Here is a 26,413-nt window from a genome sequence, read left to right on the forward strand (position 1 = left end):
CCAATGGAGGCGAGCTTGGGCAAACTCAGGGGGATAGTGTGGAGAAGGAAATGGCAACCCACTCCAGTATTCTTGCTTAGAGGATCCGGTGGACAGAGGAGCCTGGTGGGCTGCTGTCCGTGGGGTCGCACAGAGTCGGACACGACTGAAGCGACTTAGCATGCGTGCATGCCTTGGAGAAGGCAATGGCAACCCACTCCAGTATTCTTCCCTGGAGAATCCCAGGGACAGAGGAGCCTGGTGGGCTGCCGTCTATGGGGTCCAACAGAGTCGGCCACGACTTAAGTGACTTAGCAGCAGCAGCAGCAGAGGGATAGTGAGGGGCAGGGAGATTTGGCGAGCTGCACAGTCTACGGGGTCGCAAAGAGTCAGATATGACTTAGCCACTAAACAACAACAAAGGGGTCACAGGCCTCCAGAACCAGGCACACATGTAAATTTCAGGGGCTCGCGGTCTTTATCCTCTCGGTCGACCTCCCTCCTTCCCTCATCCCTCCTCCCTCCCCTCTCCCCCTCCCACCTCCCCCGTCCCTCCCGCGTCCCTCTGCCCTCTCTCCTCCCTCCGGGCCTCCCCGCCCCTCCCCGCCCTCCGACTCCGGCCTTCGCGGAGGCTGGAATCCTGGACGGCCACTGGCCCGCCGGGATCCCGCCGCGCTTCGTCACCGCGTCCACTTCCGTCTCGGCCGAAGGCGCCTCCCCGTTCGGCTGGTCCCCGACTGGCTCCCCTGGGTCCCGCAGGGCTGCGGCGCTGCCCTCTCCTGTCCAGTCCCCTCCTCCTCGCGGGGTGGACAGCGGTCTTCAGGCGGCTGGAGGAGGTAAGTGTGCTTTGCTGGCCCGAGGACTGCGCTGCAGGTCGGCGCTGTTCTGACTTGCGTGCGTGCGTGCGCAGGGGGCAAAGGAGGTCTTTGGCATACGTGCACAGGGAATGAACCTATCCAGTTCACTCTCGACACCCGCTTTTAGTAAAGCAGGACATTGTCCCTTGCAGGACCGCCAGCCCGCCATCCTGCTTTGGAGTGTTTTCCTGTATTACACTTTCACTATACATTTTGAAAAGAAAGTTGAACTCATACTCTGCATAAATTTGCAATCTTTTTTATTTTTTTCCATGAAACACCATGTCACAATCCTTTCCTGCATGCTACTCTTCGTGACTGAGTTCCTACGGTTGAACATTTTGGTTGTAAAGTTCTTCCTATTAACGTAAAAGTGTGCGGGGGTGGGGGGGTGGGGGGGTGGGGGGGTGGGGGGGGTGGGGGTTGGGAATGAGCATACCCGGGTCCAGTCGGTTCTCCACACTTTGAAGCATTTATTAACACGTGATGGAGAAGGGAGTGACAACCCACTCCAGTATTCTTGCCTGGGAAATCCCATGGACAGAGAGGAGCCTGGCGGGCTACAGTCCATGGGGCTGCAGAGAGTTGGACACGAAGCGACTTGGTGCGCTGTTAAGAGAGCCTGGGGCTGGTCTAGGAGTGTGGCATCCTGGGTGCTGGCTGGGTCCTGCCAGCAGAGACTGTACAGTTCCCGCTGGGCCACGTGTGTCAGGAAGGCCCAGGCCTTGCTGACACTGGGCCCTGTGATTTAGGGCCACTTGCTGATGGGAATGCCACCTGTTGTTTTCAAAACCCATTTAAAGTAAGGTGGTCAGAAGTGAGCCTTGTGGGTATCAGTGGGAATGCCATCTGGGCCTCGCCACAGTCCAAGAAAAGGCCAAAGGCAGGTGTCTGGTTGCCAAGTTCACAGGCCAATCTAGCCTCGTTCTCAAGACTGTGTGCTCTCTGGAAAACACAGCCCAGACTGTGTGCGTGTCAGTCGCACGGTGGTATCCGTGTAGCCCACCGGTCTCCTCTGTCCAAGGGATTCTCCAGGCAAGAATACGGGAGTGGGTTGCCATTCCCTTCTCCAGGGAATCTTCCAGACCCAGGGATCGAACTCGGGTCTTCTGCATTCCTGGCTGATTCTTTACTGTTTGAGCCACCAGGGAAAGCCATGATTACTGAAAAACAAAAATAACTGGAGGAGTTGATGTTCACAGGACCATCTCTAAGGGTAGAGACTGAAGATCGATTGCCCTGCAAATTCCAATGTTGGCCCTTAAAGGAAGCCCCCCAGCCTTTCCCGGTCCTGTAACATTCCTCAGTGTTGCTTTCAATGTCTTTGCAGGGATCTCCATCTCTAAATCTCCGAGGCTGCTGGCACTTTATTCCTTGACTTCTTTGCTAGTTGCATTTCCCTCAATGCCCATTTGCTTCACTCATTGAGATCTGCTTCTCTGTCTCTGTTAGAGAATCTTCATTGCTTGGGAAGTGTGTCTCCTGAGTTATTTAAATCCTTGGGAGGATGAAAGCAGAGACCAGCTTTACCACCCATTTCTCTCGCCTTCTGCCCTCCAGTGAGAAAAGGAGAGTGTTCAGTTACACAGTTAAAGGGTACTTTTCTGCGAAAGGCAAAATCATGACTCTAATACAAACATGAGCATGTGCTAAAGATTCTGTTTTATTCATTAAAGAGGGAACTAGGCAGGTGTTATCATTGCTTCAAAAGAAGAAGTCAAGAGGCACACATTCGTATGGAGTAAAAGGATGCCTCCGGAAGGTGCATCTTAGGGGAAGAGGGAGGACACAGCAGCCCCTTGGACTCTGCAGATGGAACATGCCCCAGGGATCTCCGTGGGTCTGCTGCTGCTGCTGTCGAGTCAGTCATGTCTGACTCTGTGCGACCCCATAGACGGCAGCCCACCAGGCTCCTCCGTCCCTGGGATTATCCAGGGAAGAACACTGGAGCAGGTTGCCATTTCCTCCTCCAATGCATGAATGTGAAAAGTGAAAGTGCAGGTGCTCAGTCGTGTCTGACTCTTTGCCACCCCATGGACTGCAGCCTACCAGGCCCCTCCGCCCATGGGATTCTCCTCCGTCCATGGGACTCAGTCCATGGCAAGAGTACTGGAGTGGGTTGCCATTGCCTTCTCCCTCTGTGGGTCTAGACTTGTAATTTGGTGGAGACATTTGCTGTGCGAAGACATTTTGCAGTAGGAGAGAGGCAAGGGGCTTTAACTCCAAATGTCAGGAAAAGTGGGAATTTCTAGCCAGGGAGCAGAGTAGGGGTCAGTGGATGAAAATAAGGGGATTCCGGCTTAAGCTGACGTAACAGGATTCTTGCAGAAAATGAGCCAGGGTGAGCAGACATCCCCTGGGGGTTGGTGGAGGAGGAGGAACCGAGTCAGATATGGAGAGTGGGGGCTGAACTGACTTAGCCCGGAGTCTTACTAACACTGCACGAAGCCCAAAGTCAGAGCCTGGCTGAGAAGAGAGTTCAGAGGGTCCTGACTGGAGTCAGATCAAGGAGAGCATCTTTGTCGAGGGATGAGAAAACCGGTCTGTAGAAGGTGGCTCTTGCAGTCATTCACAGTTGTGTGGGATCTTGCATGGATGTGGTGGGCAGATTGCGGGCTTCACTGCAGCATTATGGGTGGCCTTGCCAAAAAAATTGTGCCCCTCGAGGTCTCCCCTGCTGGGGTCTGTCCTGGCCACCCCTGGTGTCATACAGAGGACTCTGACTTCTGGAGGTGTCCGTGGTGAAGACCACAGGTCTGATCTTGGCGTGGCTGGCACATGTGGCTTAGCCCACCTGCCATGATCCAGAAAAGCCCTTCTCGGTACATTTTATGAGGCCCCCACCATAGGTGTCAGCCCACAGTCTGATCCCCTTACAGGAGGAAACCTTATCACTCACCATGACCTTGTCATGTCATTGAAGGAACTCTGTTTCAGTGGGAAAGTACCCGTTGACTATAGCACATCCTCTGAGCTGTGTGGTTCCAGGCCTGTTCACTGTATTTGAGCTCTTCTGCAGCTCTGTGAACGTTGGGGGTTGCTGATAGGTTTGTAAATTCTGTCCTGACTGGTGATAAACTAATTGGCTTCCTCCCCTATGATGGAAAAATCTGTTTGGTCTCCACGTACAGTTCATATCAAGATCACTCTCCTGGGGAGACATCTGTGCCCTTTCCTTTTCCCCTTAGGCCCAGTTACAACATCTGCTTTATTTCCTCATTACACGAATAATACACAAGCCTTAACATGAAGTCATTTTGATAACTCTTCAGGAGTCAATAGTTTTCCTTTGTTTCCTGAAAGTTATGTTGTAACAAGTGTGTACTTGGGGGGTAGGGTGAGGGAAGGGCCCAAATCCTAAAGTGTCTGTGCAGAAAATTTATGTCTAGTACAGTCAGTCGAGCGTCAAGGGCATGTTTCCCAAGGCTCTTGCCCGCAGAGTAACTGTCTGCCCTGCCCGCCGTGGCCTTGGGCTGGGGCACACAGGCTGGGCTGGGCTGCTGTGCCACGTGAAGGCTCTGGCAGGAGTCCAGCCTTCGTGTGTGGCATGGCCAAGCCTGCCCTGGCCACCAGCCCTTTCTGCGGGAGAAAGACCTTTCGGGATCAGCCCAGAGAACGGCTCTCTTGGCTGTAAACATTCCCTTCAGAAAGTGGATAGCAGTGGAAAGTCCAGGAAAAAGATTCTGATTCGAGGTTGCTGCTTTTCTGCTGTCTTGCCTCCTCATTGGACCGTCCAGGTAAGAAATTAGCCGGAGGAATTGCTTTTCAAGAAATCGTGTGCAGTGGCACATGAAATTCACTGCTGTTGATTGCTCTGACTTCTCTTACTAATCATCGTTCTATAACGTTGTTTACGGAAGCGAAGCCGTGAAAGATGCAGTCAGAGTTTTCTACGATCCGGTGGCCCACTCTGTTTGTATTTTTTCTGGTTTCCAGAGCTCTGCTTAGCGGGCAGTCTTGTTGTTGTTGTTGTTGTTGTTTTTAGCCCGACTCTTTGCAGCCCTGTGGACTGTAACTCGCCAGCTCTGTCCGTGGGATTTCCCAGGCAAGAATACTGGCGTGGGCTGTCTTTCCTTTCTCCAGGGGATCTTCTCGACCCAGGGATCAAACCCGAGTCTCCTGCATTGGCAGGTGGATTCTTTCCTTACTGAGCCACCAGGGAGGTTGTCAAATGACTAACTCTTAATTTCTCTTTCCTTAAAATGTATTTATTGCTAGTTATGAACATTTAGAATCTGGTAGAAAGTACAGAATAGCATGTAACAGCCACCTATAGTTATATGACACAGATTTAAGATATTAATATTTTGTCCTATGTACTTGAAACCAAAACTTAAAAAAAACAACAACAATTTAATTTATTTATTTGATTTTCGCTGTGCTGGGTCTTCGTTGCTGCACAGGATTTTCTCTAGGTGTCGTGAGTGCGGGCTACTTTCTAGTTGCACTGGGAGGGCTTCTCACTGTGATGGCTTCTTGTTGCGGAGCGCAGGCTCGAGAGTGCTCGGGTTTCAGTAGTTGCAGTCCCTGGGCTCAGAAGTTGCAGTCCCTGGGCTCAGAAGTTGCAGTCCCTGGGCTCAGAAGTTGCAGTCCCTGGGCTCAGAAGTTGCAGCCCGTGGGCTCAGAGGTTGCAGCCCGTGGGCTCAGAGGTTGCAGTCCATGGGCTCAGAGGTTGCAGTCCCTGGGCTCAGAAGTTGCAGTCCCTGGGCTCAGAAGTTGCAGTCCCTGGGCTCAGAAGTTGCAGTCCCTGGGCTCAGAAGTTGCAGTCCCTGGGCTCAGAAGTTGCAGCCCGTGGGCTCAGAGGTTGCAGCCCGTGGGCTCAGAGGTTGCAGTCCATGGGCTCAGAGGTTGCAGTCCCTGGGCTCAGAAGTTGCAGTCCCTGGGCTCAGAAGTTGCAGTCCGTGGGCTCAGAAGTTGCAGTCCGTGGGCTCAGAGGTTGCAGTCCCTGGGCTCAGAGGTTGCGGTCCGTGGGTTCAGAGGTTGTGGTCTCTGGGCTCAGAAGTTGCAGTCCGTGGGCTCAGAAGTTGCGGTCCCTGGGCTCAGAAGTTGCGGTCTGTGGGCTCAGAGGTTGCAGTCCGTGGGTTCAGAGGTTGCGGTCCGTGGGCTCAGAGGTTGCGGTCCCTGCGCTCAGAGGTTGCGGTCCGTGGGCTCAGAGGTTGCGGTCCGTGGACTCAGAGGTTGCGGTCCGTGGGCTCAGAGGTTGCGGTCCGTGGGCTCAGAGGTTGCAGGCCGTGGGCTCAGAGGTTGCAGGCCATGGGCTCAGAGGTTGCAGGCCGTAGGCTCTCCAGTACAGGCTTAGTTGTTCTGGTGCATGGGCTTTGTTGCTCCGCTGCATGTGGGATCTTCCTGGATCAAGGATTGAACCTGTGTCTCCTGCATTTTCAGGCAGATTGGTCACCCCTGAGCCACCAGGGAAGCCCCAAATCAAAGCTTTTTAAGGAAATAAGATGTAGCAAATACAGTTAAAACCAACAGTCTCCGTCCCTTACCTCCTGCCAATAACCACTGTGTAATGTGTGGTGTGTTTTATTGCCATGTGTTACACTTTTCCTACAGTGTATTTGTTAATGGAATATTATTATTTGGAGGTCTTAGTGTTTATTTAGCATCAAAAAGCCATTGTCTTTTTATAAAACATGAGATTTCGAGATTGAACATTTTGGTACATATGTATGGAGTTTGTTCACTGAACTTGCAGTGTTGTTTATAAGAATGGATTAGCTTCCTGCAGCTGCTGTAACAAATCACCACAAACTGGCTGATTTAAGACAACAGAAGCTTACTCTCTCGTTGTCCGGAGGCCGGAAATCTGAAATGAAGACGTTGGCAGGGCCATGCTCTTCCTGACACCTGTAAAGGAGTGTTTTTCCTTGTCTCTCTTCTGGCTTCTGGTGGTGGCTGCAGTCTTGGGCATCCTTGGCGTGTAGATGCCTCACTCCAGCCTCTGCCTGTGTTGTCCCGTGACTGTATCTGTACCCAAATTCATTTCTCTTCTAAGGACACCAGTCATTAATCATATTAACACCCACCCTCCTCCAGGATGTTGTTGTTCGGTCTCTCAGTCGTGTCTGACATTTTATGACCCCATGGACTGCAACACGCCAGGCTTCCCTGTCCTTCACTATCTCCTGGAGTTGGCTCAAACTCATGTCCGTTGAGTCGGTGATGCCATCCAACCATCTCATCTCCTGTCGTCCGTTTCTCTTCCTGCCGTCAATCTTTCCCAGCATCAGGGTCTTTTCCAATGAGTTGGCTCTTCCCATCAGGTGGCCGAAGTATTGGAGCTTCAGCTTCAGTATCAGTCCTTCCAATGCATATTCAGGGTTGATTTCCTTTAGAATTAACTTCCTTGCTGTCCAAGGGACTCTCAGGAATCTTCTCCAGCACCACAGTTCTAAAGCATCACTTCTCTGGTGCTCAGCCTTCTTTATGGTCCAGCTCTCATTTCCGTACATGACTACTGGAAACACCATAGCTTTGACTATATGGACCTTTGTTGGCAAAGTAATGTCTCTGCTTTTTAATACGCTGTCTAAGTTGGTCATAGCTTTTGTTCCAAGGAGCAAGCGTCTTTTAATTTCATGGTTGCAGTCGCCATCTGCAGTGATTTTGGAGCCCAAGAAAATAAAGTCTGTCACTGTTTCCATTTTTCCTCATCTATTTGCCATGAAGTGATGGGACCAGATGCCATGATCTTGATTTTTTGAATGTTGAGTTTTAAGTCAGCTTTTCCACTCTCCTCTTTCACCTTCATCAAGAGGTTCTTTAGTTCCTCTTCTTAACCTGGTTACCTCTGCAAAGACCTTATTTCCAAATAAGGCCACTTTCATAGGTTCTGTGTGTTCAGACTTGAACTGTATCTTTGGAGGGGAACATGATTTAACCCATGACAGTGAGTAAATGACAGTGTATCCCATTCTCCTCCTGATGGTCCTTAGGTTGCTTGCATAGGTTGCTTGAAATTGTTGCTACATCTTGATGGCAAGAATAGTCTTCCACATTCTCTGCGGGTGTGCGTGGTGAGCACATACACACATATGCATGAATTTCTCCAAGGAATACACCCAGTGGGGGATTTCTGGGCTGCAGGGTGCGTTCATTGTTGCCTTTGCTGACCTGCTTCCCAGAGTGTGTAGCAGTTTTTACTCCCTTCCTCCTCCCTACATGGGCATCATCTCTGGGTGCTGAAAGACTTATTGCTGATCTGCAAGAGGTAAAATGGTATGTTGTGTTGTTCTTAGTATAATTTCCTTAAATACCATTGAGGTTAAGTATATTTTCGTATATGTTTATGGACCATTCATAAACATTGTGAATTGCCTATTCATATCTTTGGAGCATTTTCTATTGGAGTTGTCTTTTTCTTGTTAATTTCTAACAATTCCTCATGTATTTTATCTGGATCCAACAGCCTCTACTTTGAAAAGAGTAACTTCATTTAGTCTGCATCTTGTTTTCCTCACTGTTTTTTTATGGAATCTTTTATCTTACAGTGTTTAAAATTTTAATGAGAGTTTGAAAGCTTTTTGTTGTGGAACATCTAAAGGGTGTGTGAAAGTCCAGAGACTAGTACAACAGACACTCCTGAACCCCTCACTTCCAGCACAGTCAGAACTTGGACACTCTCTGCCACCTTCATGGCCTACTGGGAGAGCCCCAGACTTCTGGTCATTTATTAGTATGTGTGTTAGCATGTTGCTATAAAAGATAGGACTCATTAAAACCAAAACTATTGCTGATATAATACTATTCCTCTTTGCCTTCCCTCACCGCACCCCCCCCCCACCCCGTTAAAATGATTCTCAATATCACCAAATACCCAGTCCGTCGATTTTCTCCAATCTTTTTCAAGTATGTATTTACTTATTTGGCTGTGCTGGGTCTTAGCTGCAGCATGCAAACTCTTACTTGCAGTATGCAGGATCCAGTTTCCTGATCAAGGGATTGAACCCAGGCCTCCTGCATTGGGACTTCGGAGTCTTAGCCACTGGACCACCAAGGAAGTCCCCTGTTTTCTCATAAGTGTGTTTTAGACTTGGTTACATTGGCACCTTCTTGCACTTAGAACAGTAGACAGCACTTCAGCACTTCCCATGAAATCATCAGCAAAAAGCACAGAATTACAAAAGACATGGCTCTAAATAGACCATGAGAAGGACACTTGTTCACAGCATGCGAGCTGAAACAGGAAGTGAGAGCACAGCCTTGTTCAGCCTTGGCTGGGCATGCGCGTCTCGGTGGCTCAGATTTTTCGCACCTCTACACGGACCTGCAGATGACGCAAAAGCCCTGCAAGTATTGATTTTGGCCTGCCGAGTAAATGTAGCAAGTAGGCAAGTTCATGAATATAGAATCTGCCGGTCATGAGGTTCGACTGTGTGTGCTGATCACTCTCAAATGCATATCTTCAGCTTGGCCCCCGGCCCTGAGCTCGTGTGTTGTCATCCAACTGTCCCACTCAGGGCGTCTCAGAGCCATTTCAAACTCTCATGCCCCAGACTGAAGTCCTGGTCTCAAACCTGCTCTGTCTCACCCTCCTCTTCTCGGTGAGACCTTCTGTCCTTTCCCAGTTGCTCAAGCAAAAGACCTAGTCACCCCTGACTCTTTTTGGTCAAGTACCCTACCCATGCCATCTGTCAACAAAACCAATTGGCTGCACTTGAAAAATCTACTCAGCCCCTGACTTTTCTCCCTCTTTTCTCCATTGCCCCTCTTGCAGAAATAATTTGGCTTTTCCTCCATATGCGATGGGAGCTGTTGGAGGATCCTAGGAAGTGGAATATCCCCCACCACCCTCCCTGATCTTTCTGTTCCAGTTACACTCTTCCTTGTTGTTCTTCACAAACTGAAAGAAAGGGGACGTCCTGGGTGGCTCAGTGGTGAAGAATCCGCCGGCTGATGCAGGAGACAGGTTCGATCCGTGATCCGGAGACATCCCACATACCACAGAGCAACTAAGCCCGTGTGGCACAACTATTGGGTCTGTGCTCTAGAGCCCAGAAGCCACAACTGCTGAGCCCACGTGCGATGACTCCTGAAGCCCACATGTCCTGGAGCCTGTGGTCCACAAGAGAAGCCGTGCAGTGAGAAGTCCGCACACTGCAAGTAAAGGAAAGCCTGTGCGGCAATGGAGACCCAGCACGGGCAAACACACACACACACACACCCACATACACACTGAAAGCAAGCCAAACTTGTGTACCGATCACCTAGGTTCAGTAAGTGTTTGCAGTTTGCCATAACTGCTTTACGTGTCTATATGTGTGTCTTGCATGTCTGTTTGATGAATGATTTGAGGGTAAACTTAAGATGTTGATACTTCATGCCCACTTGAACATACATCTTCTAAAACTAAGAATGTTCTCCTGCATAACTATCAGTTCAGTTCAGTCCAGTTCAGTTGCTCAATTGTGTCCGACTCTGCGACCCCATGAATTGCAGCACGCCAGGCCTCTCTGTCCATCACCACCTCCCGGAGTTCACTCAGATTCACGTCCATTGAGTCAGTGATGCCATCCAGCCATCTCATCCTCTGTCGTCCCCTTCTCCTCCTGCCCCCAATCCCTCCCAGCATCAGAGTCTTTTCCAATGAGTCAACTCTTCGCATGAGGTGGCCAAAGTACTGGAGTTTCAGCTTTAGCATCATTCCTTCCAAAGAAATCCCAGGGCTGATCTCCTTCAGAATGGACTGGTTGGATCTCCTTGCAGTCCAAGGGACTCTCAAGAGTCTTCTCCCACACCGCAGTTCAACAGCATGAATTCTTCAGTGCTCAGCCTTCTTCACAGTCCAACTCTCACATCCATACATGACCACAGGGAAAACCATAGCCTTGACTAGACAGACCTTAGTCGCCAAAGTAATGTCTCTGCTTTTGAATATACTATCTAGGTTGGTCATAATTTTCTTCCAAGGAGTAAGCGTCTTTTAATTTCATGGCTGCAATCACCATCTGCAGTGATTTTGGAGCCCAAAAAAATAAAGTCTGACACTGTTTCCACTGTTTCCCCATCTATTTCCCATGAAGTGATGGAACCGGATGCCATGATCTTCATTTTCTGAATGTTGAGCTTTAGGCCAACTTTTTCACTCTCCACTTTCACTCTCATCAAGAGGCTTTTTAGTTCCTCTTCCCTTTCTGCCATAAGGGTGGTGTCATCTGCATGTCTGAGGTTATTGATATTTCTCCCGGCAATCTTGATTCCAGCTTGTGTTTCTTCCAGTCCAGCATTTCTCATGATGTACTCCGCATATAAGTTAAATAAGCAGGGTAACAATATACAGCCTTGATGTACTCCTACTATCACACTGTAGAAATTTAATATTAATTCATAATATCAACTATCATCCATATCCATTTCCTTGATTATTCCCCAAATGTCTCTTATAGCTGTTCTTTTAAAAATAATTTTAGGTATTTATATATGTATTATTTATTTATTTATTTATTTTTTCTTTATTTTATTTATTTTTGCTGGGTCTTCATTGCTGCTCAGGCTTTTCTCTAGCTGTGGAGAGTGGCGGCTACTCTTTGTGACGATGTGCAGGCTTCTCATTGCAGTGGCTTCCCTGGCGTGGAGCACAGGCCTAGGTGACGCGGGCTTCAGGAGTTGAGGTACACGGGCTCAGTAGTTGGTGCTCCCCGGCTTTGGAGCACAGGCTCTGTTGTGATGTACGGGCTTAGTTGCACCGAGCCATGTGGGGTCATCCTGGATCGGGGATTGAACCCACGTCTTCTGCATGGGCAGGTGGATTCTTTACCAGAGTTACCAGGGAGACGCTTTAACTGTTCATAATTTGGAACCAGGATGCAGTCAAGATTCACACAGTGCATTTGGTTTTCTTTCTCTTTAATCTCTTAATCTCCTGCTGCCTCGTCCTTTACTTTTTCTTTTCCATTGATTTCTGAAGTTAGGAATGTTTCCCTCTCTCGTATTCTGTGTATCTGTCGGTTTTTTTCTGTTTCCAAATTTAATAGCATGAGGTTATTCGTACTTACTATCTATGAGTTTTAAAAGGAAAAATGTAAGTTTTTCATTCCTTGTGCGATTATGTTGTTGCTATGTGTCTTTATCATTCTGTCATTTTCACTGATCCGGTTTCCTGGAGATATACCTATTTTATAACTCTTCAAAAAAACTCAGATTTTAATCATTTTCTGTTTTCTTCATTGTTTATTTTCATCTCATTATTTTCTTCTTTGGGGTTTATTCTGTTTTTTCCCCCCCTCACTTCGTTTTTTTTTTTTTTTTTTTTTTTTTTTAAGCTGAGCTTTAAAGGATCTTAGTTCCCTGACCACGGATTGAACCCTGGGCCCCTGCAGTGGAAGCTTGGAGTCCTAACCACTGGACTACCAGGGAAGTCCCTTCTCTCACTTCATGAATTGGATTCCTAGCTTATTTATGTTCTTTTCTTTTGTCAATTACATACACTTGAAGAGCATCAGAGAATGCCATCCTCAAATATGGCACTTGGGCATATTGATTATTTTGAGCTGAAGGCAATTGAGAAACAGCAGATGAAAAAAGAGTTGTTTTTCACTCCCACTTTCTACTTGTCTGCCTAAAATTAGGCCATAACTACCCCCTCCCCCGCTCCCCCGCAATGAGAGGAGCAACTGTTATCACCAGAGATGAAGAGCTGTCACTGAGACAAGTCTGCATTAACAAAGTGGGCTCAAAGATCCTTTTCTTTTTATCAATTCCCCATGTCTTTCCTGGTCACATCTCCACAATTTATCACCCTTTGTTAAAATGGTATATAAGCCACGTGTCTGCTTCTTGGGCTTTCACTTCTTTTCTGCAAAGCCCCTGTGTACTCATTAAAAATATTAATAACATGTATGCTCTCTCTCCTGTTAATCTGCCATTTTTTAAAAAGGAACTTTCACTGAAGTATGATATATTCACTCCTTTTAAGTGAACAGTTTGCTTGATGCTGAAGTATCGAACTAGGTAGCCACCACCAAAACCAGGGTACAGAGCATGTCCATCATCCCAGTAAGCTCCCTGTCCTTTTGCAGCCAGTCTTCTTCCACTCCCAGCCTCTGGCAATAGTGGTTTAATTTCTTTCTCTATTATTTTACCTTCCCTGGAATGTCATAGGGGCTTCCCTAGTGGCTCAGCGGTAAGGAATCTGTCTGCCAATGTTGGAGGTGCGGGTTCAGTCTCTGGATCAGGAAGATCCTTTGGAGTAGGGGCTGGGTACCTGCCCCAGTATTCTTGCCTGGGAAATCTTTCCTATGGACAGAGGAGCCTGGTGTGCTGCAGTTCATGGGGTCGGGTTGCAGAGTCGTACCTGACTGAGCATGCCTGCACATACTCTTGTACTTCTCATGTTTGTAATGGGAGTGGATTCTGATCAGCCTTCATCTTATCACTCAGAACTAGAAGTGATCATTGACTTCTTGCCTGAATACACTTCCCCAGTGGCTCAGTGGTAAAGAATCCGCCTGGCAGTGCAGGAGATGTGGGTTCGATCCCTGGGTCAGGAAGGTCCCCTGAAGAAGGAAATGGCAGCCCACTCCAGAATTCTTGCCTGGAGAATGCCACGAACAGAGGAGCCTGGCAGGCTGTAGTCCATGGGGTGGCAAAGAGTCAGACACAACTGAGCAACTAAACAACATCGTAGTTAAAATTAATTTTCCCTGTGCTCTTGATTTTAGTTGACTTGTTGTTTGTAAGCTTTGTCTTTGCACCACTCAGAGTATAATGCCTGTTCTCTCTCTGTAGCCCGAGTTGAGTATCTCCAATGGCTAACGAAGCTCATCCTTGTCCGTGTGACATTGGCCACAGAATAGAGTATGGAGGGCTGGGGCATGAAGTTCAAGTGGAGCACATCAAGGCTTATCTCACCAAATCCCCTGTGGACGCTGGCAAAGCTGTGGTTGTCATTCAGGATATATTTGGCTGGCAGTTGCCCAACACCAGATATATGGCTGACATGATTGCAGGAAATGGATACACGTACGTATGAAATTCTGTGTGTGGGTTTTTTTTGGGGGGGCTTAAATTCGCGTAAATTACTGTATTTTGTTTCCTTCAAAGGAAACAAAACCAAAAAACCCTGACTGTGTTGTGACGTACATTATCTATTTTCTTATCTCACTGAAAAGAAAAACGGAAGTGAAGTCACTCAGTCGTGTCCGACTCTTTGTGACCCTATGGACTGTAGCCTACCAGGCTCCTTCATCCATGGAATTTTCCAGGCAAGAGTACTGGAGTGGGTTGCCATTTCCTTCTCCAAGGGGATCTTTCCAACCCAGGGATCGAACCTGGGTCTCCTGCACTGCAGGCAGATGCTTTACTGTCTGAGCCACCAGGGAAACCCTTAAAATGGAGAATGTCATATGATAGCCAATATCCAATGGAAGCCAACTGCTCCCAACTCAATCTCTTGCCTTCAGATCCTTTGGTTGGCTGGCCGTGTAGACCTGCCGAGTGCTGAGAGAGTTATTTCCCCATGTGGGGCCCCACACAGACACTAGTGCAGGACAGCTGGGACAGAAGTCAGCAACTCTGAAATGGACCCATTACTTGGCTCCTGAAGCATCTCCACCTGGGTCAGCTTTCACACACAGGGCGCCCATGGTTATCCTGGTCTGAACACAAACTGTCATGTCAGAGTGAGATCTCCCTCACCTCCTGAAGGTCATCTCTTGGTCACGTTGCGTGGGCATGACCACCTTTGGTGAATGCTGTCATCTGTTTGCTCCTCACCACCCTGGTGTTGGTAGTAGCTTCAGTAAAGCTTCTCTGATAGCTCAATTGGCAAAGAATCTGCCTGCAATGTAGGAGACCCTGGTTCAGTTCCTGGGTTGGGAAGATCCGCTGGAGAAGGGATAGGCTCCCCACTAGAGTATTCTTGGGCTTCCCTGGTGGCTCAGCTGGTAAAGAATCCACCCGCAATGCGGGAGACCTGGGTTCAATCCCTGGGTTGGGAAGATCCCCTGGAGAAGGGAAAGGCTACCCATACCATATTCTGGCCTGGAGAATTCCATGGGCTTTATAGTCCTTGGGGTTGCAAAGGGTCGGACACGACTGAGCGACTTTCACTTTCTTTTCAATAAAGCTTGGAGGAGAGAGGGGAGGGACCCCTCCTCTGTCCAGCTTCGCTAAGTGGAACGCCCAGCAAGCCCCGAGTGTGGTGCGCTGGATTCCCTTTTCTCAAAAAGAGGAGCTGCAAAGCAGAGGGAGCGCCTGCCTCGTTCTCCTACAAGGAGAACCCATTTAAAGAGTGCACGCCCACTGACGAGTGATGTGGATTTACTGTTGACCGGAGAGAGGGTCTTCATTTGACTTTTCCCGTTTTCGTGCCCTCAGGTTTCTTTTTGAAGATGTGTGCTTAGCTGCTTGGTCGTGTCCGACTCTTTGCAACCCCATGAACTGTAACCTTCCGTGCTCCTCTGTCCAGGCAAGAATACTGGAGTGGGTCGCCATGCCTTCCTCCAGGGGATCTTCCTAACCCTAACCCAGATCTCCCGCATTGCAGGCGAATTCCTTACCAGCTGAGCCACCAAGGAAGCCTCTTGGAGATGAGGCAGCTTAACTCTCCAGGGGCTACCCCAGTATAAAAACAACAGCCAATCCTGGTTGCCTTCTGGCTCGGCCAGACCGTGGGCTAGGGTGGGTCCTGGGCAATTCTCCTTCATCATCCTCCCAACAACTCTGCCGAGGTAGGGCTGTCGCAGTTCTCATTTTGCTGGTCAGGAAACTGGGGCGTGAAGGCAGAAGTCTCTGGGGCCCTAGGTCACCTGCTGTGACCAGGAGGCTGGATAGGATGGAGGTTTCTATTGTCTCAGTTCCGTTCAGTGCAGTCTTCAGTCGTGTCTGACTCTGTGACCCCATGGACAGCAGCATGCCAGCCTCCTTGTCCAGCACCAACTCCCAGAGCATGCTCAAACTCATGTCCATCGAGTCGGTGATGCCATCCAACCATCTCATCCTCTGTTGTCCCCTTCTCCTCCTGCCCTCAGTCTTTCCCAGCATCAGGGTCTTTTCCACTGAGTCAGTTCTTCGCATCAGGTGGCCAAAAGCATTGGAGTTTCAGCTTCAGCATCAGTCCTTCCAATGAGTATTCAGGACTGATTTCCTTTAGGATGGACTGGTTCAGGTGGGTCCATTAGCTTGGGACGGAACATAAAAATTGGGTAAAGATGCCTGTGACTTACAAAGTCCCTTCATACTTGTCTATTTTCCCTTCAGAATAGTCTTCTGAGGTTGGGTGGTGCTTGTCAGATCAAGAAAAAGAGGCTGAAAGTGATTAAGTGACTTGTTAAGGTTCCAGGGGGATGTCCCTGGTGGCTCAGTGGTAAAGAGTCTACCTGCCGATATAGGAGATGAGGGTTCGATCCCTGGGTTGGGAAGATCCCCTGGAGGAGGAAATGGCAACCCACTCCAGTATTCTTGCCTGGGAAGTCCCATGGACAGAGGAGCCTGGCGGGCTACAGTCCATGGGGTCGCCAAAAGGCAAAAAGTTGGACATGACTTCGTGACAACATAAGGTTTCAGGGCAGAACGGGGCAGTCCTGGGACCTGAACTTAGATTCTCCTGACCCGATTTCAGTGTTCTTCGTCCCACCACCACCCCCCGCCCCTGCAAGAGGAGGAGCTGTGTTCCTCTGTCCATGGCCGTGACCTTTACTTTAGGGACTGGGTCTCTGGCTGGAGCCACGTTGCCCAGTCCCTGGGCTGATGCTCATGGAAGGGGCTGACGTGGACCCCACAAGCCATCTTGTCTGCTCCTCAGCCCTTTTAGAGCCTGCCCAAGACCAGACCCTCCAGGCAGGAGACTGTGCCCCGTTGGCCTCTTGGGCGGAGGCTGAGAAATTGCTTGGTCATGGTGACTGGACTGCTCAGAGGTGTGCCCGCTGGCCCGAGGCTAACTCAAAAGGCCTGCTGAGAGGTGCGGCTCCCCAGGGGTAGGTGCCACCCAGAACCTTTGTCCCAGGTGTCACACCTCGTGGGCATTGTGCTGAGGCAGGCGTTTCGGAGGGGTTGGGCTCTGAACAGGCTGCTGGCGGCCATGCACCTTGGGTTGTGAAATCCAAGATGCTCCGGCCTGGGGCCAGCTGGCCTGTTGGCCGTGATCACAGTCCACCTGGTGGCCACTGCTTTTTCTTTTCGCGTGGTCCAGAACCTCCAGCTTGGTAGGTTTCGTAAGGAAGGTAAACAGAGCTCGAGCCCCAGCAGCTCGGACACTAAGACGGGTGGCTCTCCTATTTTACAGAACCATTGTTCCAGATTTCTTTGTCGGGCAGGAACCATGGCATCCCTCGGGGGACTGGTCCACCTTCCCGGAGTGGTTGAAGACCAGAAATGCCAGAAAGATTGATAAGTAAGTTAACGAGTGTGTCACCAGCCGGCATGGCGGTCTTGGTGGAGCCCCCAGGGACCCAGGAAGCAAGAGGCTGGAGGGAGGGGTGGGTCTGGCTTCTCCATCACATAGGACCTTAGAGGCTACTGCTCACCGAGTCCTTCCTGAGGCAGGAAGACAAGGTCTATGCGGTGGAGGGGTAGAACCGCACAGGCACCCTGCCGCCAGCAAGCTCACTTGCTTTGCCTTCTGGGAAATTCTTCATAGCATGGATGCTGAGGGAGCTTTCTTGAAGTCTCTGGGGTCCCCTCTCCCTTGGGCTCTCGGGGGCTATAGATCAACATGCCTTCCTCTTCCTCGGGCTGCAGAACCGCTTGAAACAACAGGCAGAGAAGAGAGACTCGAGAAAGGCTCAGGCCCGTTTCTGCTCAGCGGATTGGAAACAAAGCCTTGAGTGCTGTTCTCCCCCAGTGAGCCTCCCCACCTCCCTGGGGAAACTGCGGGTCTTTAGACCAGACCTGCCAGACCAGGGCTGCTGTCTTGCCAGGGTCCAGGGAACAGTGGGAAGAAAAGTGGGGGGTGGGAAATCCCCCAGATTGCAGCCTTTCATTGAATTGGCTCCAGCCAGTTCAGAAGCAAGGACCAGAGTGCTCAGCTGCCACTCGGATCCCTTCTCTGTCTGGAGGGTGAAGGATGGAGACGGGGGAAGAGGCGGGATGTTCTCCAGGGCCAAGCTCCTCCTGAGTTAGAGACCTGAGTCCCGGGCAAACGACTCCACCAACCCCTAGGCCTCGGCTCCCATCATTGGACTTTGTCCTGCCATGCATGTGAGCCTCGTGTTTGATAAGTTGCCCCCAAGCCCAGGCTGGGGCAATTGCAATAACAAAAGGCTCCCTGCCGGTGGCCACCTGGTCCCTGGACTCTCCGCTCCTCTAGAGCTGACCCCGGGCTGTGGGCCCCTCCGTCCCCCGACCTGGGGGACCCCACGCTGACCCCTGCCCCCAGCCCCCAGGGGCCCGAGAATGGAGCTGGCATCAGACAAAGGTGTGGAGATGGGCATCCCGGGGATACCTTCTGAGCTATGGATCAGCCTTTGCTCAGAGTCAGAAGATACCTCCCCAGCCTATCCGCCGTCCGCTGCAGCTCCTCGGCCCCCCTCCCCACGCTCACTGGGGTTCTGGACACCCTCTCTCTGGGTGCCTGTGCGGAGCAGCCATGACGCTCTATGGCTCAGGCCAGGGTCTCCCTCGGGTCCCTGCACAGTCCGTCAGGCTGGGGAGATGCTGCAGGCTGCCCTGGGAGCTCCCCTCTTGCCGGAGCGTATCAGCAAGAGTAACAGCCTCAGGGTCTCACTGCGGGGGAGACCAGGGCCAGCGGCTCCCTTTGGAATTGCCTCTGGGGTGTGAAGCACCTTGTCTTGCGTCCCATCCCGGGAGATCTCACTGCAGGGCTACAGAGGCCCGGCTCCCTTGCCCCAAGCTGGGGGACCCTCAGAGGTCACCCCAGCTCCAAGCTCCCCGAGGAGCCAGGTGAGGCTTTTGTAGAGACTGTGCCACTCCCCACTTTCTGTCCCCATCCTGCTTTCTCCCTTCCCCAGGGTGGACCCCGAGATCACTGGGGACCCAAGCTCCCACACATTTATCTATTTCCAGGCCTCCCTCCCGGGGGTTCAAGCTGCAAGCCGAAGGAAAACAAAATAAGCAAAGAGTTAAGAGTAAATTAGAAGTCGAAACACAAGAAAACCCAAGAGCCTGGGATGTGACTGTGAAATTCAGCTTTGCGTGTGGGGGTGGGCTGGAGAGACTAGTTAGGACATTTTGAGGAAGAGCCCACGGGGCTGCCTCCCGTTTGTGAGTTCAGATCTGGGTGGTCCTTTCTGGCAGGCATCAGAGCAGCCCTAAGGGAACCCTCCACAGGGGATAAGGAGAACTGCACCTTTTCAATCAAAATGAGACATAAAATGCAAGCACTAATTTGGAAAGTCGACCGAAGTCCTCGTGCCTGGTCAAGTCTTTTGTTTGAAAGAAAAGCCATCTTGAACTTACTGCTTAAGCAGTCGTGGGATTTGTTGGCTGACAGAACTGAAAAGAGGTAGTTTCTGGCTCTGAGCAGAGGTTGATCCGTAGCTCAGAAGGTATCCCCAGGATTCGACCTCCACACCCTTGTCTGATGCTGGCTCCATTCTCGGGCAGCGTTTGCCTCTGGATGACAAGATGGCTGCAGCAGCTCCAGCCTCCTGTTGACTCTTTTCCTAGCAACCCAGCAAAATTCCCATTTTGTCCTGATGGTTATGATTGGGTCATAGGTCCATCCTTGAACCATTTATTGTGGCCAGAGATCACTTATACTCTGACTGGCCAGGCCTGAGTCACATATTACACTCCTGGAACCAAGGCCCCCAAGGTATATGGACCAAGCATGGGGATGAGAGATTCGTCTAAAGCTAAATCCTGGTGTTCCTGGGAAAGTGGGGAATATTCGCAGCAACAAAAGCAAAGATAGGGTCACTCGAGTCGGTTAAAGAATTTTTACAGAAATGCCCTCTTCCTTCTTGTCCCCTCCAATTAAGGCACTTATTCTTCAGATCAGAGCATTTGAGAAAACCCAAAATGACACAAACAGTGGCTTATTCCATTTCATTTTGCAGAATTACTCAGTTACTGCCCTTCTAACATTGTGAAAACTACTTGCACCCAGAATGGTATGATACAAATGTTTAAGTATGTTCCAAGATATCTTATGATTAAAGGAGAAAAAAAGTGCAAGAGAATTGTTTTCTCTCTCCCGTTCTCTTTTTTATCCTTAATTGCAAACAGACAGCATTTCTTTCTTATCAGAACAAGCAGAACTTTCTGGGCAGGGCTTGCAGCCCTACCTCCATTTTGGCATCTTGCGTCTAAAAAAAAAAGTTGTATGAGTTCCAAATGACCAGTTTGCAAAAGAGCCATTTGCGAGAGGAGGGCCACTGTCCCGGGTCCCCTCGGACTTGCCTTGTCTTTGTGGCTTTCCCAACACCGCTGGGCTCCTGGGCACCAGAGGAAAGAGGCGAGGCAGAGTTAGAGTGCTGGGCAGGGAGCACGAAGGTGCCCGGTCAGACAGGGCTGGGGGGCTGCCTCCTGGTTGCGGCTGGGCCCTCCTGGGGAGGAGAGAGAGGAGCTGGAGGTGCTTTCTGGGGCAGGACTTGGATCAGGCCCTCGAGCTGAGCTGCAGTCGTTGGCTTTGATTCCAAGGCTGTGGGAGACTGTTGCTCAAACTCGTCCTGTTTGTGCCGCCCTGTCGGGTGGTTGGAAGAGGCTGGGCTTGGCAGGGAGACTTCCCGGGGGATAGGGCACTGGTTACTCATCAGCTGGGCAGGAGGGCAGGGCTCTGAAGGTACGAATCTCAGACCTTCCCAGAACAGCTGCTGACAAAGCCCTGTAACCATTGGCACTTGCTGCCCGGCTCGCTTGCAAGGGGCCACACGATACCTTTTTTTTTTGGCGGGGAGGGGTGGGGGGTCGTGCTGTGCAACTTGCTGGATCTTAGTTCCCTGACTGGGGATTGAACCTGGGCCCTGGCAGTGGAGGTGCTGAGTCGTAACCACTGAACCACCCGGTTATTCCCCTTGAATGACTTTCCTTTCTGTTTCTTAGAGAGTTCGATGCAGTCTTGAAGTATCTGAAGCAACAGTGTCAGGCCAAGAGAATCGGCGTCGTGGGATTCTGCTGGGGTGGAATTGCTGTTCATCATCTGATGTTGAAATACCCAGAGCTCAGGGCAGGGGTGTCCGTCTATGGTAAATCTGCCTTGTGTGTTTTTACACAGTGAAAGCCGGAGCGGGTGTTGAGGGACAATGGCCGCAAGCCGCTTCCCCAGCTGAGGGTCTCGAATGTAACACAAAACCCAGTTGTGTAGAGATGTTGTGCTGATCTTCAGGAAACGGTTTTAAGAATCTGAAGCTAGAGGTGGATGTTCTAGCTGACCAGAGGAAACGAGGGCCCGGCAGCGTGCCTTTGGGAAAACCCCCTAGCCCACGGGCTCAATTTTTCACCTAGGATGGAGGGGAGAATGTTTATTTCCACGATAAGGTTAATATCAAACAATATTGTTAGCCACAGCTTTGAAAAGATTTTTTTTCTAAGATATGAATTCTCAACTACTCATACATGTGTGCCCTCCTGCACACACACACACACACACACACACACACACACACACACACACGTTTCCCAGGTGGCACTAGTAAAGAATCCGCCTGCCAGCGCAGGAGATGGTTTGACCCCTGGCTTGGGAAGATCCCCCGGAGGAGGGAATGGCAGCCTGCTCCAGTATTCCTGCCTGGAGAGTCCCCATGGACAGAGGAGTCTGGCGGACTCTTTAGTCCATGGTGTTGCAAACAGCTGGACACGGCTGAGCAGCTGAACACCCGCACATGAAGAAAGGGAAAACCCGCTCTAAAATGTAAATAGCAACATAAACATTTCATCCAGATAGACCAAAGGTATCACAGCAGTGACATAAGAACGTTGTTATCTGTGTCAGTCAGTTCAGTCTCAGTCCTGACTCTTTGTGACCCCATGAACCGCAGCACGCCAGGCCTCCCTGTCCATCACCACCTCCTGGAGTCCACCCAAATCCATGTCCATCGAGTCGGTGATGCCATCCAACCATCTCATCCTCTGTCATCCCCTTCTCCTCCTGCCCTCAATCTTTCCAAGCATCAGGGTCTTTTCACATGAGCCAGCCGTTCGCATCAGGTGGCCAAAGTATTGGAGTTTCAGCTTCAACATCTATGTACAGAAACATTGTTAGGATGTGAAACGTTTGATTTTGGCTTTTTTTCATAGTCGTATATTCCATAGTTATGCTAGAGGTTCTTATTTAGCTTAATGGTTCCTTACTGTGGTATTTTCACTTACTTTTAGCGTTTAAAAAGCCCTTTACCTGTTAACTTACACAAAGGTGTTAGTAAGTAGCTAGTTGCTGCTGTGCGCAATGGGGCTGGCCACCCAGGCGCTCCGGCGTGGACTGCTCGCCGACGCCCCCTCGTGGTCGCTGCTGCGAAGTGCCAACTGCGGAGCCTAGCTGGTCTTAGAGCCCTGGGGTCTCAAACGGAGGTCCAGCCACCCAACCTGGCCTTAACAAGATAGTGCAGAAAGCATGGCCCTCTTTCCCATGCCTCTTCTAGAGAAGAATTGCAGCTAAAGGGAGGCTCTCCGGGTTACCTAACTTTGCTACAGAAAATGGGGAAATTTTATCTCCTCCCTCCTAACCATGAGTCCCCATGACTACCCTTGAGTCAGGCTCCTCTGTGAGTCCTGTTTGCCTAGGTCCCGACCTTGGGCTCTGTCCTTGGCAAGAGTCCTCCACCCTCGATACGTGATCAAACTCCTCATGTCCCACCCTCGATGTCTTGTCACCCTGGCCTGCCTCCAGCAAGGAGAAAGTGTTAGTTGCTCAGTCCTGTCCGACTCTTTGTGACCCCAAGGACTCTCCGTGGATTGTACCTCTGTCCATAGGATTCTCAGGCCAGAATACTGGAGTGGGTAGCCTTTCCCTTCTCCAGGGGATCTTCCCGATCCCAGGATCGGACCCGGGTCTCCGGCACTGCAGGCAGATTCTTTACCGTCTATGCCACCAGAGAAGCCCTGTCTCCAGCGAAGGCTTTGTCAAATGCTATCTGGCCAGCATCCCCTTTCCGCTTGGTCCCTTTGTGACTTTCCATCCACCAGTCCTCACTCTGCTTTATTGTCAGTAAATCCTTCTTGTCCTTACAGTGTGGTTGAGTCTGGTCTCCCTCTGCCGCTGCAGATTCTCATTGAATAAAACATCCATATCGTGTTTAATAGGTGCCAAAATAATCTTTTCTTAAAGCTCCTCTTGAGCTTCCCTGATAGCTCAGCTGATAAAGAATCCACCTGCAATGTGTGAGGCCCTGGTTTGATCCCTGGGTCAGGAAGAGCCCCTGAAGAAGAGAAAGGCTACCTACTCCAGTATTGTGGCCTGGAGAATTCCATGTACTGTATAGTTCATGGGGTTGCAAAGTCGGACATGACTGAGTGACTTTCACTTAGAACTTCTCTTATTTCAAAATATCAATGGATGGCAAAACTTTTAGAGATTTTCCTATAGGACTGAGCACACCCACAGCTGTCTGAATCCATGAGGATTTTGACTAAATGATCTCTAAATTTCTAAAGGCACCTTTAGAAGGATAAAAGCCAATTATTATAAGTGACCCGCTAGGACCCTGCGCTGTCCCCGGGGACTTCATACGCTTGGTCTTATTTGAGCACAAATACCCCGTCGAACACTGAAGTCAGAACCTCGGGGCTTGAGTAGACTGTGAGAAACTTCCAGAACAGCCCTGGTCAGATGCTCCAGGTTAGAAAGTTATCAGTTCTTGGTAAATGAAGGCACAGCCCGGAAGGGAGCATTTTTCAGGCTGCTCCGCCGCATCTTTACCAGCCAGGCAGCCGGCAAGGTCTACAGTCATCATTTAATGGCCCGATTCCTGGTGAGTGAGGTGGAGAGAAGGGAGAGCTGACTCAGCAGCCTTCTCTTTGAGCCCAGTTGTATGGGCCAGGCCACTTCTGTGGAACTGCTAAAAAAGAGGAGAGAGAAAACCCCCAAAGCACATGTCTTCCTTTGGAAAATCAAGCTCGCGTCATTTTCTGTGGCTCGCGTACGGGAATCATACCCTTGTGTCTGCCCCTTCTCCAGGCATCATCAAAGACGCTGAAGACGTGTACGGTCTGAAGAATCCCACGCTGTTCATCTTTGCTGAAAACGATGCTGTGATTCCTCTCGAGCAGGTAAGCTGGCATCTTGTTTAAGAGGATGACTTGACATTTCGGGGAAGATATCCCAAAGGATTTGTGTGTTGCTCCAGATAGTTTTCAACATTGAAATTTTAAAAGTGGGTTTTCTTTTGGGGGGGATTGTAGAGAGAGAGAGAGCTGGCATGGAGGCTCCTGGTAAGCAGGTCCTGCCTCCCTGTGCCCCGTGTGTAACCCACCAATTACCATAAGTTCTCTGTCCTTGAAGACATGGTTTTGTTAAATCCAGTATGTTGATAAGGAAAAGGCAGAAGGGAACTGTGGTTCAAAGCAGTTGTTTGGAAATTACTGTAGTTATTCATAACCCTTGTTGTTGTTCAGTCACCAAGTCGTGTCTGACTCTTTGGGATCCCATAGACTGCAGCACGCCAGGCCTCCCTGTCCATCACCATCTCCTGGACTTTGCCCAAGTTATATCTATTGAATTGGTGATGCCATCCAAATACAGTACATCATATTACAACCAATGCATTATATTAATGTTGAATATACATTTCAAACAACTTATATTTGAATCTACTGAAGTACAGATTGAATCCACTGAATATTGTGTGGTCAAATAGATTGAAGTATATTTTGAGTAATATGTGAATATATTAATATAACTTCAAAATAATGGATGTATCATTTTTATCAACATACTGCTCTGAATTCTCTCCTTTGCGAGAGGTTAGGATGGTGTCAGTTATAAAATTAAAAGTGAAAGCTTCATTCTAACTCTGGCGCTTAAAGCACGGACGTTAAAGCTCTGTGATGAGCATTCAGGGAAGGAGTGGAGACCGGAACATATTGCTGGAGGGGTAATATCCTATCTTCATGACATCTTTTTCCAACCAGGTCTCTTTGCTGACTCAGAAGCTGAAAGAGCACTGCAAAGTGGAATATCAAATTAAAACGTTTTCCGGGCAGACGCATGGCTTTGTGCATCGCAAGAGAGAAGACTGTTCGCCTGAAGACAAGCCGTACATTGACGAGGCGAGGAGGAACTTACTCGAGTGGCTGAACAAGTACGTGTAGCCACGGGCAAGGGCAAACTTTCTACAAGTAGCTCTCATTCGGAAATGTGCTTTGACACGTTTAGATCATTTTACTTTCACTTTACAGAAAATAAATCAAGGAGTCCTGAAATTCATCGTGTCATTTGAAACACAAATTCAGAAGGAAAAGTTAATGTATGAAATACGTTCATCTTTAACATATGCCCAAAATAAGATTTTTAACAACAGGTCAATACCTGAAGAATTTGGGCGATAGAGTAATATCCTAACTATTAGCAAAAAATCCTAGAGGTCCCCAAGGAACACATGACGACTCAGGTATGGCCTTCCTGGCTTGAATTGAGCGCATTCTCTAGAACAACTAAATTAGTGAAAGCATGAAATGTAAACTCAGGTAGAGCAAAAGCCCACCGTCATTGTACTTTTATCTCTGTCTTTACAGGAATGAATTTGTCATGATCATATACATATTGAGATTAAAGTAGGGTTCCATTGAACTAATTATATAAAGCTTATAACCTTGATTTTTTGGGTTTTTGAATCTGTGGCTTTTTCTAAAATCTAATAAACAGTGGATGAGAGTTGCCATCTGGCTGTCTCATGGTTTTTCAAACACGGCCGTTTTTGGGCCCCCGGGATTGGAGCTGCATCAAAAACTGCTCCTGTATTCAACCAGGAGGTTGGCGGTGTCAGAGGTGAAGCTTCAGTGTTTACATTGAAATTCATTAAAATGAAATCAAAGCTAAGGGATTTCCCTGGTGGTCCAGAGGTTAAGAATTCACCTCTTCATGCACAGTGGTGTGGGTTCAATCCCTGGTTGGGGAGCTGAGATTCCCACATGCCTTGTGGCCCCCAAACCAGAACATAAAACAGAAGCAATATGGTAACACATTTAATAAAGGGCTTTAAAAAATGATTCTCATTAAAAAAAAAAATCAAAGCCAAGCCCTGGCTCCTCAAGAGCCGCCTCCCGAGTCAAGCCTCGGTAGCCGCGGGTGGGCACAGCTTCTGAGTTTCTGCATCTGTGGCTTTTCCCGCATGCCATGGCCACACCCTGCTGATGCCATGAGACCTGCAGCCGTCCTTCTCGGCTGCAACTTGGAGACTCTCCACCCAGCCGGGTCCTCAGCCTTCCCTCCCACTGCCCCTGGGGTCTGCAGACACTGAAGGCTGCTTGTGTTCCCCCCGGGGGCCTGGGCCCTGCAGGCAGTACTCCTCACAGGCTGGGGGAAGGGAGCTTGCTTACGTACTGAGCTGCGGTAGGCTTTTGGCCCAAGGTGCATGGGCTACTAGACCATTTCTTGTCAGGGCTGGGGTTTTGGGGTAAGGGCGAATCGGGACCCTTCTCTTCTAGAAGACGGGGAGTGAGATGATCCCTTCAGCCCCAGGGAACCTCTCTTCTGGGCCTGCAGGAGCCCAGGGAAGGGGTGGCGGCTGATTGAAGCTCTT

The 26,413-nt window shown here is 49.7% G+C and overlaps 1 protein-coding gene across 2 annotated transcripts; it reads left to right on the forward strand.

Annotated features, from left to right (window-relative positions):
- Positions 636 to 25,552, forward strand: CMBL (carboxymethylenebutenolidase homolog). Of its 2 annotated transcripts, none has more exons than XM_005694861.3 (6): positions 636 to 815; positions 13,566 to 13,799; positions 17,062 to 17,169; positions 20,781 to 20,923; positions 23,851 to 23,942; positions 24,804 to 25,545. In XM_005694861.3, exons 2-6 carry the CDS (start codon positions 13,585 to 13,587, stop codon positions 24,981 to 24,983), a joined length of 738 nt encoding a protein of 245 aa, XP_005694918.1. In that variant the 5' UTR covers positions 636 to 815; positions 13,566 to 13,584; the 3' UTR covers positions 24,984 to 25,545. The 2 variants fall into 2 exon arrangements, with proteins under 2 accessions (XP_005694918.1, XP_017921037.1); XM_018065548.1 differs by lacking the exon at positions 636 to 815 and adding an exon at positions 4,279 to 4,573 and having other exon boundaries at positions 24,804 to 25,552.

Source organism: Capra hircus, chromosome 20, assembly GCF_001704415.2.
Source record: "Capra hircus breed San Clemente chromosome 20, ASM170441v1, whole genome shotgun sequence".
NCBI classification, from domain to species: domain Eukaryota; kingdom Metazoa; phylum Chordata; class Mammalia; order Artiodactyla; family Bovidae; genus Capra; species Capra hircus.